This window comes from Nycticebus coucang, chromosome 12 (genome assembly GCF_027406575.1).
Source record: "Nycticebus coucang isolate mNycCou1 chromosome 12, mNycCou1.pri, whole genome shotgun sequence".
NCBI classification, from domain to species: domain Eukaryota; kingdom Metazoa; phylum Chordata; class Mammalia; order Primates; family Lorisidae; genus Nycticebus; species Nycticebus coucang.
In genome coordinates this window covers 17,949,997-17,965,811 of record NC_069791.1, presented here as the reverse complement: position 1 = coordinate 17,965,811, position 15,815 = coordinate 17,949,997, and the positions used below count along the sequence as shown (strand labels likewise).

The following is a 15,815-nucleotide window of genomic DNA, read 5'->3' as shown; positions in this document are numbered from 1 at the left end:
GCTTAAGCCCAGGAGTTGGAGGTTGCTGTGAGCTGTGTGAGGCCATGGCACTCTACCGAGGGCCATAAAGTGAGACTCTGTCTCTACAAAAAAAAAAAAAAAAAAAAAAAATGTGTCAAACTATAAAACCAGTGTATAGTACCCCATGATCGTATTAATGCACACAGCTATGATTTAATATTAATAAAAAAAAAAAACACTGTAGGCAAGAACACTGATCTGTATATTGGTAATTATAATATTCAGAGGAACAATGAAGGGTTTTCCAAAAGGTACTGTTCTCAAGGAACTCATACATAGCCTGGTTTGTCTTTTCTTTTTTTGAGACACAGTCTTACTCTGTCCTCTGGTTAAGAGTGCTGTGGCCTCATAGCAACTTCAAACTCTTGGGTTCAAGAGATCCTCTTGCCTCAGCCTCCTGAATACTGGAACTATAAGGCATCCACCACAATGCTTGGCTAGTTTCTTTTCTATTTTTTAGAAGAGACAGGATCTCACTCTTGTTCAGGCTGGTGTCAAACTCCTGAGTTCAAGCAATCCACCCACTTCAATCTCCAACGAGTGTTGGGATTACAGACATGAGCCACCACAACTGACCTACCTTTTTTTATCTTAACTTTAATGTATCAAGCAGAATTCTAAAGACTATAATTGTTGATTCCAAGAAATGTATATGTACTTGTATTTTTGAGTGTGGCATTTAAACTACATCAGATAAAAATTTATGATGAGCCAAAATAATTAAGGGAAGAAAATTATTCCTAACCTGCTGGTCAGAAAGTGAAAGCTGGTCCTCTGGAAAACCTGCTTGTGGCAGGAGGTGAGTTTTGAATAGGGAGTTGTGGTTCACTAAAGTTACTTCTCCAGCATCCATCCTCATCCTATCAGCAATATCATCTGGGGAAAGAGTCTGGATTAGTTCAAGTCACAAAATTCTTCAATAACGTTTTTCCTATGAACCAGTCTTTTCACCTAATAAAAAGATTCACAAAGAATAAGACTATCCTCAAATAAAACTTCTCCTTCATAGCTAGCTAACCATTGGCAAGATGTCTCAAAAAGTCATTGTCAAAAGAGGCCCATGTACAGAAATTGGCTCATCTGGAATTGATTGATTGAAAATTGTACATATATAAAAATAATTTAAAGTTTAAAAAAAATAAAATTTTCAGCTCTACACCTGTAGCTCAATGGTTAGGGCTCTGGCCACATCCACTGGGGCTGGTGGGCTCAAACCCAGCCTGAGCCTGCTAAACAATCAACGACAACAACAAAAATAGCCAAGCACTGTGGTGGGCACTTGTAGTCCCAGGTACTTGGGAGGCTGAGGCAAGAATTGCTTAAGTCCAAGAGTTTGAGGTTGCTGTGACCTGTGACCCCCCAGCACTCTATCGAGGACAACATAGTGAGACTCTATCTCAAAAAAAAATTAAAAATAAAATTTTCCCCAAAGAAAATTTTCAAAAATTTTTGAGACAGTGTCTCACTCTGTAGCCTTAGGCTAGAGTGCCATGTTGTCAGCCTAGCGCACAGCAACCTCAAAACTCCTAGATTCAAGTGATCCTCCTGCCTCAGCCTCTCGAGTAGCTAGGACTACAGATGTCCACCACGACACCTGGTTAGTTTTTCTATTTTTGGTAGAGATGGGCTCTCACTCTTGCCCAGGCTGGTCTTGAACTCCTGAGCTCAAGCAATCCTCCTACCTTGGTCTCTCAGGGTGCTAGGATTATAGGCATGTGCCACCATGCCCAGCCCAAATGTTTTATCTGTAGAAAAAAATTAAAATCTAAAAAATTGGGGGGAAATTTCACCATTCAGATAAAACACTGTTAACATTGGTTTGTTTCCTGTTCTGACTCAAAAAGTTGCTTTAAAAATTAATCCACCAGAAAAATTTTTTCTGTATAAAGTATAACTTATTTGTATGGCTCTTAATAGATATCAGCTGAATTAGTGTAATACTGTGGCAGAATCTTACCCTAAAACCCATTTTGAGACTTTTGTTACTATTAAAGAGTAATAGAAATAAATAAGGGAACTTGATATATGCTGCCATTAGCAATCAGAGAAAATGGAAAAAAAAACTGGGGGAGGGAGTTGACAGACTAAGCAAAAGGAAAACACAGAAAGTACAAAGGTAGCTAATATAAATTTAAAAGAAGCATATAGGATACTGTAAGATCTAACTGCATAGATTTTTCAAATTATTCCTAAATTGGCTACTAGTCCTAATCTCATATTAATCCCCTTTACAGACATAAAGTACTATAAATTAGTGAAAGTGTTACAATTATAATTAATTATCTCCACTAGCAGAATGAAATTTTTTTTTTTTTTGTAGAGACAGAGTTTCACTTTATTGCCCTCGGTAGAGTGCCGTGGCACACACAGCTCACAGCAACCTCCAACTCCTGGGCTTAGGCGATTCTCCTGCCTCAGCCTTCCGAGTAGCTGGGACTACAGGCACCCACCACAACGCCCAGCTATTTTTTTTGTTGTTGTTGCAGTTTGGCCGGGGCTGAGTTTGAACCCACCACCCTCGGTATATGGGGCCGGCGCCCTGCTCACTGAGCCACAGGCGCCACCCGGCAGAATGAAATATTTATCTCAATCAAGTTGTTTATCATATAGACAGCAATATAACACAGTATTAAGGAACAAGGACTCTGGAACCAGAGTACCTAGGTTTAAATCCTGGCTCTGTCAGTTATAGTACATGATCCTAGGCAAGTTCCTTAATTTCTGATCTCAGAACTTCTGTGTTGATATAATCGGGATAAGGGTAGTACCTACTTTGTAGGTACCATTAGGCACCCTTATAAGGTGGCTGTAAGGATTAAATGGATTAATCCACTTCAGATACTCAGAACAGGGGGCAATATATAGTAAATGTTTGCTAGCATTTATTTGGTTTTTTTAGTACAATGAATGAGAAAATATTCCTAAATGACTCTATAAACAATGTTCTAATGAAAAGAAAATTATGTTTGGCATATGGTACTACATAATTAGGATTAAGATCTCTCTTAAAATTATTATCAAGCACAAAGATACAACTACTAAAAATGCTAGGAATAGCCATTCTTTTCACGAACCAGAGTAGCTAAAAGGATTAAACTAGTCTTACCCATGTCAAATCTTTTCACATCACTGACTTTAGTAAAAATACAAAGTCCTATAAAAGAAAACACAAAACAGAAACATTACATATTGAAAAATCCACTTCATATAGATTTAGTATAGAATAGGCAGCCACTCAGAGGTGACATTTGTGGTGTTTTTTTGTTTGAGACAGAGTCTCACTTTGTCGCCCTTGGTAGAGTGCCATGACATCACAGCTCACAGCAACCTCAAACTCTTGGGCTCAAGCAATTCTCTTGCCTCAGCCTCCCAAGTAGCTGGGACTACAGGTGCCCACCACAACACCTGGCAATTTTTAGAGATGAGATCTCACTCTGTCTCAGGCTAGTCTCAAACCTGTGAGCTCAGGCAATCCACCCACCTCGGCCTCCCAGAGTGCAAGTGTTTGTGTTCTTAGTGAAGAAAAACCTAAGGTGATAAGGAATTGATTTGATGATAGAATAAAAACTAAAACTAGCCTGAGGTACTTCCAAACCTTTTTGCAATCTGTACTATAACAATTAGAGACTACCTCCAGAATCACAGAATATTAAAGCAAGAACCAAGTTGGGACAGCCAACCCTTAGAAGACTGAATAATTCCCACAAAATCATAAAGTTAGTGGCCATACAAAAATTATAATCTAGAAATTCTTCCCAATCCACTGCTCTATCTCCTCATGCTAAATTATTTTATAAACAAATGACAGACCTAGGTCCTATTAAGACTTCTCTTCCATATGTCTTACTTCGTGACATATAAAGCTACTAATATTCTGAGGACAATTAAGGACTACTTCACAGTTGTACAAAGTACTCCCCATACCCATCTTTAATCAAACTACTACAAATCAAAATCCCTTTGCCTATATAAAAATTACTTTCTCCTCTGATGTATCCACTTTTCCCAGAAAAAAAGTCAAAAGCCTCACTACTTGGAACAAGGCTAATAAACATACCCTTGACATATACGCTCTTGACAGATTTCCAAGAGGAGACTAGGGATGGCAATAACCATGTATATTTACAATTTTATCACATTTTTAAAAAGATTGAGCACTTCATCAACTACATAACAATAACTAGGGTTTAAATATATTCAGAAGACTGGATGATAATGGGCTTTATTTATGGTCACAAAAACCAGGTGCACACAAAGGAAGAATGCTTGAGTTTTTCTCGGCACAGCTATGGATTAAGCAGAATAATTATCTGATTACCTGGTCTAAAGAATTTAAACCTTAGATTTAGACTTCACATACATTTCAAAATGTTCGATTTAACAAAATCTGGAAATTCTCTGGGCTTCCCTTCTCTCTTCTTTAATAGAACAGAATTCTCCAAATTCCAGATTAAGAGAAAATAAAAATCAGTATCAACCAATAAATTAGCAGTGCTTTTTCCAAATTTCACTCTTTCAGGTGGTTTCATAATTGTCATCCTAGCCTTTTTTTTTTTTTTTTAAGAGGAATACCTATTTATTTATGTATGTATTTATTTTTTGAGACAGAGTCTCACTCTGGCACCCTGACTAGAGTGCCATGGCGTCATAGCTCACAGCAACCTCAAGCGATCTTGGGTTCCAGCAATCCTCTTGCTTCAGTTTTTCTATTTTTAGTAGAGACATGATCTTGCTATTGCTTAGGCTGGTCTGGAACTGCTCAAGCAATCTGCTGGCCTTGGCCTCCCAGAGTGCTAGGATCATAGGCACGAGCCAGTGTGTAGGCATAAGAATATCAATTTAAAAGCCTGGTGCCCAGAAGAACAATCCCATGTTAATTTCCTCCGCATTTAGCTGAGATAGATGTGAAAAGGGAAACAAACAGATTATGTCCAGAGCTTATATGACTTGCCTGAAATCACACGAATGGGGCAAAGGGAAGTTAAGAATCCAGGTATCTTGACTCCAGGACAAATCCACATTTACAGCATCACACAACTTCAAATCTTTTAACACAAACTCAAAGGTTCACTTACCCTGGCGATTTAAAAGTAATCTCTAGCTAATCCTGGTGAATCCACACTGACTTACAATTTTAAATAAAGCCCCACATTTATATTTTAATACAAATACATCTAGCTTCTTCAGTGCACTTATGGTATTTTCTTCTAACCATTTTGTAGCTATTAATATATTGGGAGAAGAGATATTTTACCCCAAGGTTCTCCATGAAATGCTGGATCTGGAAACTTTGATGCTACCAAATTCCTGCAAGTGTTAAGAATTTTTTCTTTTAAGAAAATCATTCTAGGCCAGGCATAGTGGCTCATGCCTATAATCTTAGCACTCTGGGAGGCCAAAGTAGATGGACTGCCTGAGCTCACAAGTTCAAGACCAACCCAAGCAAAAAGCAAGATCCAATCTCTACTAAAAATAGAAAAATTAGCCGGGCATTGTGGTGGGTGCCTATAGTCTCAGCTACTCAGGATTGCTTGAGACCAGGAATTTGAGGTTGCTATGAGCTGTGACACCTTGGCACTTTACCCAGGGTGACAAAGTGAGACTCTGTCTCAAAAAAAAAAAAAAGAAAGAAAAGAAAATCATTCTAATAATTTATTTTCCAATACACACAGGCCATTTAGTTTACTGAAGAAAACACAAGCAGTTTATAGTTATTCAGGTGAAGTCGGGTCAGTAACTGAAAATAAGGTAATAGGAAATCTGACAGAAAAAAAATGATTGTAACAGAAGGTAACAAGTGTGATAAAACATAAGCTTACATAAAGAGGTGATGATAAGAGGCAAGAGAATCGCTTAAGCCCAAGAGTTTGAGGTTGCTATGAGCTGTGATGCCATGGCACTCTACCGGGAGGGCAACATATAAGACTCTGTCTCAAAAAAAGAAAAGAGATGATGATAAAAGACAATATTTAGGGCTATGATGAAATACATATTGAGAGGCATTATTAGCTTTATCTAGGACCAGTATGTGATTAGAAGAATTTATGATATGAGAAGGGTGTGGATGTGATCATGTGAATCACCCTACCTCGAACTCTGCCCATCATATATATTATAGTTTGTACTCTGTCATCATGTGTTTAGGGTTTTTTCCCCCTCCTTTTTCATATGTAATCTCTCCCAATTACACTCTAACATCTTAACACTCTAAGCCTTAAATCCTAAATATTCAACTTTTTCCATACCCATACACTTACCATGCACCAACTACTTGTGCAGGGTTACTAGGGATACAAAAATGAAGAACTGATCCCCGCCACTAAAAAGCTCAAGGTCTAGTGAGGAAAAACAGATTCATAAACAGATACAGCAAGACAGTAAAGATGGTACAAATGGTAGGAGATGTGGAAGTCAGGGGAAGAAAATGAAGGATGTCCAAAACAGTAGTTAAGCATTACATCACCTTAGCCAGAAGTAGCAGAACCTGTTCTTGTATCCATCCACTCCCTGATTTAACTCATCAGACTGATGACATGAAAACCATCTTTGCAGCTGAGATAGTTAAGTGAAATCAGATAAAAATGAATGAGGTATCCCAACAGGGACTAGACAAGAAAAAAAAAAAGAAGAGAATCTCTAAATTGGAAGAAAGTTAAGGGATCATGTTTACAGAGATGCTCACGGTTTCACTGTAACTATGTCAGTGTAATCCAAATTTCAACACGAATCCTTAACACATCTTTACCAAGAGTAAAGATTTAGGAAATGATGTGATCTACTCCATCCAGAATAACCAATTGCAACAACATTTCCTAAGTCAAACAGTTGGAAGCCTATAAAAAGCCTTTATGTAAATTTTACAAGAATCACCACCATCCCAAATATAATGTGTTATCAAACATAATGTGAAATAACTTTAACAAGGCTGACTTAAAAGTGATAAAGCAGCAAGTTTTTGCCAACGAGATAGTGGAAATACTGCACAGGCACCGATAAACAGAAATCACCAAAGTCAAGAAAAGCGAAACTGGCCACAGATCCCGAGAGATCACGTTAGGATACCCCAAGAAAAAGACGGTTCAAAAGAATTACCGGGAGGCGATGAGTCAGGTAAGCAAATTGTGGCAGTTAAGGGGATTTTCATAACCTCGGCAGAAGGGTCCAGACGTTTCTTTCTGGTGGTGGCACTAGTGATATCGCATCTCAGGGAGATATCACAGGGTAAGAGTTGGAGAAATGTTTACGTGAGACGCAGCAGTAGTCGAGAAATACCATTCGGGTCTCAAGGAAGGCGAGAGGTGAAGCAGGTGGTGACAGAAAGCTGAGCTTCCAGGTCAAAACAAGTCTCCCTAGAGAGAAGACTGCTCTGGCGGGAAAGCCCCGGAATCCCAACCGCCCTGCCCTTTCCACACAAGTAGAGCTAGGCGCTAAGATGGAGCCTACTACACCGGCAAGAGGGCGGCCTCTCCGCGGCCCAGGGAGAAAAGGGGCCTGAAGAACGGCTTCAGGTAGCCTTCCTAACGGCCACCGGCCAGACTGCGGCCGCCGGACAGCAGGGGGGAGGAGAGGTGGTCCCAGGGGGCGGGGCAGAGGAAAAGGCTCCAGCCCCACAGCGGTCCCCGCTTCCGCCCAGCCCAGTCTAAGCCAGCTGGCCCGGTCCAGCGCAGCCTGCCGGCCCAGGCTCCCTCCATCCTCACCCCTCCCCCAGCTTCCCGCCGCCACTCACCGAACCGGAACCGGCTGCTAGGCGAAGGGGTTTCCGGCCGGGCGCGGAACGCAAAACCCGGGAACCGCCGCGAACCGGAACCGCCTTTACAACACCGGAAGAGCCTCTCGGTGGCTGCGGAGGAAGGGGGTGGTGCAGGAGGTCAAAGAGCGGTGTAAAAGACCAGCGGAACGCCTGCGCGGTGTGGCGAGGCCTAAAGAAGCTAAGGGAGCGTTTAAGATTGTAGTCGTAATTTCCCAGTTAACCTTTCTATCTGGGGTTTTTCTCTTTCTTGCACTTGGAATACTGTTACTGCGCCCTTCGTCCTTTGCTTTTCTATGTTCCCTCGCCTTCTTTACCCGCCGCCATTGGTTCCGCACGGACATTTTTGCTCACGCTCCAGCTTCAGGGCAGTTTTTCTCTGTGGCTGTAGATCTGCGGGAACCTGTGACTCCCCCAACAGATGAAGACCTGAGATCTAAATCGATCTCAGGCTGTATCGTGTTTTATTAAGAATCACAGAACGTTAGTGCTTGTAGAGGTTATTTCATGCTAACAGGTTCAGAAAAGTGATTTCCTAGTTTTGAAGTTAACGGCAGATGTAGAACTGGGAAACGAGTTTCTTAACTTGCATTTCTGTCCTCTTTGCACTGCATCGTGCTTGATAGATCACTCAGCAAATTAAAAAAAAAAGTACCCTAGGGGCCGTGTAAGTTAGACTCAGGCAACATGTAGAGTTTTCCATCACTCTGGAAAAGTTTGAAATCAGGCGTAGATGTGAGGTCTATTTTAGGGGAGTAGAGATAGAAAAGGACCCTGATGTTCCTGGGACCACACTGATTAACCTGTCATCTGTGCTATGGTTTCTAAGAGAAAATTAGGAGAGAAAATATTTTTTTCAGTTAGACTGTTTACCAAGCCCCTCAACTTGGCAGACCTTTGACCCAGGCCCTGTCTGGAGAAATGCTTCTGAATAGCACCTCTGGACCCAGATGTCAGCCATGGTCTGAGCTCAAGACTTAAAAAAGTGAATCTTCTGGAGACCCCCCAGCTTTTTTGATACTCTCAGCACCTTGCTGAGTTCAGGGACTCATACTGTGTCAAATGTAGGAAAGTACATTATTTATATCGCCTCATAAGCTGATATTTTCTATTTTTAAGTGTCAAGGCCTAGTAGTTTTGAACATATCTGATTCATGTCAATCATTGACATCTTAATCATTCCACAGACCTATTGATTACAATTAAATTCTCTCTATTTCTAGAAGACAACCATGCATAAAAAGGATTTTCGTCTGAAACATTACGTGTGTATAATTCAGTCTCGCCAGGTAGACAGGACTCCTCAGAGAACAGGTACCATTGTCTCCTAATCATACTCCAGTGACAGAGAATGAGTTCTCTCACAGGGAGTCTCAATGTAGGATATGAGACTTTCTAGCGTAAATACAAACTTTTGTGGTCAAATGACCTTTTTTATTCCATTCTTAGCAATGGTTATATGTTTGTCATTGAATCATATCTTTTTTTTGTACAAGTATAGGTGAGATTTTTGCAAATAAGGAGAACATGGGAGTTGTGGGGAGCACAATCTATAGCTCATCATCTGGTCTTTGATTTCTATGTGCTTTGTGAGTTATTTCAACCTATCTGGGCTCATCTGTGGGAGTCCTTGTTGCCATTGTAATTGACAATCCAGAATTCATGAGATAAATCAGGCCTCAAAGGACAATGGCCTTCCCTTCACCTCAGCCTCAAAATATCTATATATAGTTATATATTCAGTTTTTCTCCTATTTATGTCAAAAGAATAGAATATTTTTAAGGTAAGATAGTTGTTGAGAAGAGTCATCACTTCTGTAATTTTTCACTGGATTTTTGGAAAGAAAGCTCTAAACAGCTAAGAATCATAGAGAAAATGAAAGGAAACAAGGAATACTCCCCTAAATCCCACCTTGAGGATAACCTAGAGCTATTGCTTCTCAGCTGGGGAAGCTTCAACTTCCAGTGTGTTACTACCAAAGCCACCAACAAAGACAGATGTTTTGAAGAGTCTAGATACCGTGGATGATCCAGACACCATGGAAGGCATACCTATATTCACAACTGGTGAGGCATGTGGGTAAACAAGGGGGAGGAATATGGAAAGGAGTATGGGAAAGTGAAAAGTTCCTGCACAGTGTTATAAATTAGAGCAGATTTATCAAAGTTGAAATATGACTTAAGACATAAGGAAAAAAGAGTGTGTATGTATGTGCAAGAGAGAGATCATCTGGAAAACTAGAAAGACAGACACTTCTCTCTATGACCAATAGCGTAATTTGTTTAATATTAAATTAGTTGGCTCCCTCATAACTGTAAGATGCCAATCTGGCTTATCCTAGTGTCGGCATCCTTGGTATATAAAAATGTGAAACTTTAAAAAAGTTAACCAAGTTAAGGAGTTATATTACAAAATGATTCCAAACATTGTCAAAAATTCACCTTAGGAATCTTTTTAATAAATGTATCCTCTATATTTTAATTAATGTTCAATTCGCAAGCAATTTATGTGAAGCTTCACAAACACAAATCTGTGCATTTCTTCTCAACTCAGAACATCTCTATTGGAGTCAGTTCACAATAAACATATTCCACTATCTGCCCAGTAATATACTGGAAATAATAAAGATATTTAAAAACATATGTATAAAACAGCTTTGTCATTGTCCTTATAGTTAACAGTTTAGAAGTGACTTAGGGATTCCGTATATTTTCAGAAGGAATTCAAGACTAAAAAGGTTTTCCTTAATAAATTAACAATTTAAGTAATGAAATATACAGCAGTATTTAGCAACATTTATTCATCGCTTTTTGAGCACTTACTATTTGAAGTCAATGTGCTAAACTCAGTAGACGCTGAAAAACTGAACCAGATATCTACCTCCCCTGTTCCTTAGGAGATGATGATCAAGGAGCAGAAATGAGAGACAATGTGTAAGTGAAGAAGTTGATAACTTTAGATCAAAATGTTGAATTTTAAAAGACAATGCCTGGGACTCAAAGGAGTAGGGTGCCAGCCCCATATGCCAGAGGTGGCGGGTTCAAACCCAGCCCTGGCCAAAAACTGTAAAAAAAAAAAAAAAGGCAATGCCCAGGTGGCATTCATAGCTCAGTGGGTAGGGCACTGGCCATATACACTGAGGGTGGTTGGTTCAAACCTAGCTGGGCCAGCTAAAACAACAATGACGGGGCGGCTGTGGCTCAAAGCAGTAGGGCGCTGGCCCCATGTGCCGGAGGTGGCGGGTTCAAACACAGCCCTGGGGGCGGCGCCTGTGGCTCAGTGAGTAGGGCGCCAGCCCCATGTGCCGAGGGTGGCGGGTTCAAACCCAGCCCCGGCCAAACTGCAACCAAAAAATAGCCGGGCGTTGTGGCGGGCGCCTGTAGTCCCAGCTGCTCGGGAGGCTGAGGCAAGAGAATCGCGTAAGCCCAAGGGTTAAGAGGTTGCTGTGAGCCGTGTGACGCCACGGCACTCTACCCGAGGGCGGTACAGTGAGACTCTGTCTCTACAAAAAAAAAAACAAAAACAAAAACAAAATAAATAAACAAACACAGCCCTGGCCAAAAGCTGCAAAATTAATAAATAAAATAAAAATAAAGAAAAAAAATAATAAAAATAAAACAAAAAAAAAATAGCTGGGCATTGTAGTGGACACCTGTAGTCCCAGCTACTTGGAAGGCTGAGGCAAGAGAATCACTTAAGCCCAAGTGTTTGAGGTTGCTGTGAGCTGTGATGCCATGACACTATAGAGGACAATATAGTGAGACTCTGTCTCAAAAAATAAAACAATGGCTCAGCGCCCGTGGTAGAATGGTTAGGTGCCAGCCACAATCACCGAGGCTGGCAGGTTTGAACCTGGCCTGGGCCAGCTAAACACCAATGACAACTGCAACAAAAAATAGCTAGGTGCTGTGGCAGGTGCCTATAGTCCCAGCTATTTGAGAGGCTAAGACAAGAGAATAACATTTAAGGCCAAGAGTTTGAGGTTGCTGTGAGCTATAATGCCACTGCACTCTACCAAGGATGACAAAGTGAGACTCTGTCTCAAAAAAGTAAATAAATAAAAATAAAGGACAGTGCCTTAGAGATGGGAAGGGAGGAGCTAGACAGTGCCTTTAGGCAGAGCTTCATGAGCTCCACCATGGTTCTTCATAAAATCTGACTTAACACACTCTAGTTGGAATGCCCAGAGTTAATCACACACACAAGAAAATGGCTTATATACAAGGATTTCAATTTATTCGTATGTTGGGACACTTTCTATCAATATACGGATCTATGTCCCTTTAATCAGACTTGTTTTGTTCATAGGAGGTAACTAGGAACAAGAAATCCAGTTGGTGGCTTTGCCCTACTGTTTCTTGACTTTGCACAGATTATTTCTTATTTTCTCTCATCTTTCTTGCTTTTACCATTCTTATTTTGCTCTGTACCCAATGCTCACGTCAGACCTCCTTTGCTCTGATGACCCATTTGTCTCTGCTTCTGTGCGTTATCCCATGGACAGAATTTTTAATGTTTGACTTCTCTCTTTAAGCATTGGGACTACAGGTAAGGGCCTCTCTTGACTCTTGTAGCTTTCCAACTAGAGAAAGGGAATAAAATATTTTCTCAGCTCCAGTGGGAACTCCATTCCTTTTTTCTTGCCTGTTTCCCTCCTTTCTCTCCCCTTTTTTTCTCCTTCATCTCTTCCTTTGTCCCTCCTTCCTTTTCTACCTCCTTCTAACCCCTTCCAAGGAAAATCATTAAGCACATGCTATGTCAGGCACTGTACTTGGCACTAGGGATAAAGTATTAAAAAAACAAAAAACAGGTACATGGGCCAAGCTTGGTGGCTCACGTCTGTAATCCTAGCACTGTGGGAGGCCAAGGCAGGTGGATAGCTTGAGCTCACGAGTTCATAGACCAGCCTGAGCAAAAGCAAGAACTCATCTCTACTAAAAATAGGAAAACTGAGGCAAGAGGATTGCTTGAACCCAAGAGTTGGAGGTTGCTGTGAGCTATGATGCCACAGCACTCTACCCAGGGTGACAGCTTGAGACTGCCTCAAAAAAAAAAAAAAAAGAAAAGAAAAGTAGGTACATTACCTGTCCTCATATAGTTTGCAGTCTTGTGGGAGTATTACAGTAACCACGTAATCACATACATGGTTATGTAATTAGAAAATATACCATGTAATAAGAGTATAAAACAAAGGACCTAATCTGCTTGAGGGATGAATATGGATTATCCAGGCCAAGGGAGAAGAAGAGCTTTCCAGGAAAAGGAAACAGTAGGCTCTGAAATGGGAAGGAGTTCAGCTCACTGGAGGAGCAGAGTGGGCCAGTATAACTTGAGTGATGGGAAACACAGCTGGAGCATGAACACAAAAGACAGTATGAGGGCTGGGTCATGCAGTGCCTTCTGGTTCTTTTTTTTTTTTTTTTATTTGGCCGGGGGCTGGGTTTGAACCCGCCACCTCCGGCATATGGGACCGGCGCCCTACTCTTTGAGCCACAGGGGCCACCCTGCCTTCTGGTTCTTGTTGATACTTTCAAGCTGTGGCAAATCACTGAAGAATAACAAAATCATATTTTTTTTTTTGCAGTTTTTGGCCAGGGGTGGGTTTGAACCCACCACCTCCGGCCTATGGGGCCAGTGCCCTACTCCTTTTAAAAGATCTTTCTGACTTCTGGGTAGAGCATGTATTAGAGGGGGACAAGAGTGGTACCTGCGGGCGGCACCTGTGGCTCAGTGAGTAGGGCGCCGGCCCCATATGCCGAGGGTGGCGGGTTCGGACCCAGCCCCGGCCAAACTGCAACAGAAAAATAGCCGGGCGTTGTGGCGGGTGCCTGTAGTCCCAGCTGCTCTGGAGGCTGAGGCAAGAGAATCGCGTGAGCCCAAGAGTTAGAGGTTGCTGTGAGCCGTGTGACGCCACGGCACTCTACCCGAGGGCGGTACAGTGAGACTCTGTCTCTACGAAAAAAAAAAAAAAGCGTGGTACCTGCTCTGGTGAGGTGAATGCCACTGTCTTGCTCCATTCCTTGCCTCTAGGTAATGTATCACCAGTGAGGCACTCATGCCACCAAATAGCAGAGGTGGGCGCAGCACTACTGATGCCAAAACATGCAAAACTCCTGGCCTGATGGGCCTCTCCTGCTTCTGCCGTCCTGAAACGTGTAGGTACCCCCCACCCCCACCCCAGGGTGTTCTGTTCCTTCCTCTAAGTGTAGTTATGAAGAGATGCTGGGTTCTAGTCCTCAAGAAAAATGGAATACATTTGTTTCTTGTTTCACCCCTGGCAGGGAAGCAGCTGAAGCTGTTGGTTTCTCCAACTCCTTTCCCATCAGTATAAAAATCTCTGCCTTGGGTGGCACCTGTGGCTCAGCGGGTAGGGCGCCGGTCCCATATGCTGGAGGTGGCCAGCCCCGGCCAAAAAAAACAAAAAAATCTCTGCCTTTACTATGATAAGACAGGCTGTGGATTTGTGTATACATGTGTGTGTTTCTGGCCCATAGAAGATCAGCTCCAATGTAACCCTAGGCATAACCCTTTACCCCTATGTCCTGGTCCCTAGGCTTTATAAAGACAGATGGTTAGCATGCCATGATGGGTGAGAGTGTGGGACAACTACCCATATTCTTCATTTTATCTTCTAGCCCATCCATTACCAGCAGATGTTCTAGGGCCCTTGCCCCTTGCTGCCCTTCTATTTCTCTGTACCTGGGTATTCCGTAAACTCAAACTCAGGTAGGTTATGCAGACCAAGATGCTAAGTTACTAGCATTGTGAGTACTACTGAATTCCATACACTCAGGATACAAACTTACTGCAACCAGCATTGTGAGTACTACTGAATTCCATACACTCAGGATACAAAGTTACTGCAACTAGCATTGTGAGTACTACTGAATTCCATACTCAGGATACAAACTTACTGCAATTAGCATTGTGAGTACTATTGAATTCCATACACTCAGGATACAAACTTACTGCAACTAGCATTGTGAGTACTACTGAATTCCATACTCAGGATACAAACTTACTGCAATTAGCATTGTGAGTACTATTGAATTCCATACACTCAGGATACAAACTTACTGCAATTAGCATTGTGAGTACTACTGAATTCCATACACTCAGGATACAAAGTTACTCCAACTAGCATTGTGAGTACTACCGAATTCCATACACTCAGGATACAAAGTTACTCCAACTAGCATTGTGAGTACTACCGAATTCCATACACTCAGGATACAAAGTTACTGCAACTAGCATTGTGAGTACTACCGAATTCCATACACTCAGGATACAAAGTTACTCCAACTAGCATTGTGAGTACTACTGAATTCCATACACTCAGGATACAAACTTACTGCAACTAGCATTGTGAGTACTACTGAATTCCATACACTCAGGGTACAAAGTTACTGCAACTAGCATAGTGAGTACTACTAAATTCCATATACTCAGGATACACTTACTGCAACTAGCATTGCGAGTACTACTGAATTCCATACACTCAGGATACAAAGTTACTCCAGCTAGCATTGTGAGTACTACCAAATTCCATACACTCAGGATACAAACTTACTGCAACTAGCATTGTGAGTACTACAGAATTCCATACACTCAGGATACAAAGTTACTCCAACTAGCCTTGTGAGTACTACCGAATTCCATACACTCAGGATACAAAGTTACTGCAACTAGCATTGTGAGTACTACTGAATTCCATACACTGAAACTCAGGTAGGTTAGCCAGACCAGGATACAAAGTTACTGCAACTAGCATTGTGAGTACTACTGATATGTAGAGAGTATCACTGTTGTCTGTGGCCCAAGTTCCTCCTAAGCAGTTATACTTGGTTGGTGCATCAGAGACAAGATTTTCCAGATATGGAGAGTGCATATATATATGTATATATATGTATATATCACACACATATATACACGTATATACACACTCACATTTTAAGGAAGGACAAAACTGTATTTAAATTGTAATACTCAAGTCACATCTGATTTCTGCAAATACAAAAGATATGAGATGCAACATACAAGATAAAT

The 15,815-nt window shown here is 41.4% G+C and overlaps 2 protein-coding genes across 5 annotated transcripts in view; one reads left to right on the top strand and one right to left on the bottom strand.

Annotated features, from left to right (window-relative positions):
* Positions 1-8,863, bottom strand: part of SENP1 (SUMO specific peptidase 1) — a 77,349-nt gene extending 68,486 nt beyond the window's left edge. Inside the window, exons 1-3 of one of the 4 annotated variants that reach the window (XM_053557539.1) lie at positions 7,748-8,863; positions 3,128-3,175; positions 767-897 (exon numbers count right to left, since the gene is read on the bottom strand). In XM_053557539.1, the coding sequence (XP_053413514.1) occupies positions 767-897; positions 3,128-3,131 (135 nt within the window). In that variant the 5' untranslated portion in view covers positions 3,132-3,175; positions 7,748-8,863. Of the gene's footprint in view, positions 1-766; positions 898-3,127; positions 3,176-7,113; positions 7,713-7,747 lie in introns of those variants that run through there. The other 3 variants (XM_053557537.1, XM_053557540.1, XM_053557538.1) reach the window with 3 other exon arrangements.
* A 122-nt stretch (positions 8,864-8,985) lies between these two features.
* The window catches only part of PFKM (phosphofructokinase, muscle), a 47,514-nt gene continuing 40,684 nt past the window's right edge, over positions 8,986-15,815 (top strand). The window contains exons 1-2 of the mRNA XM_053557536.1: positions 8,986-9,082; positions 9,713-9,835. Coding sequence (XP_053413511.1) covers positions 9,001-9,082; positions 9,713-9,835 — 205 coding nt within the window. The 5' untranslated portion in view covers positions 8,986-9,000. The remainder of the gene's footprint in view (positions 9,083-9,712; positions 9,836-15,815) is intronic.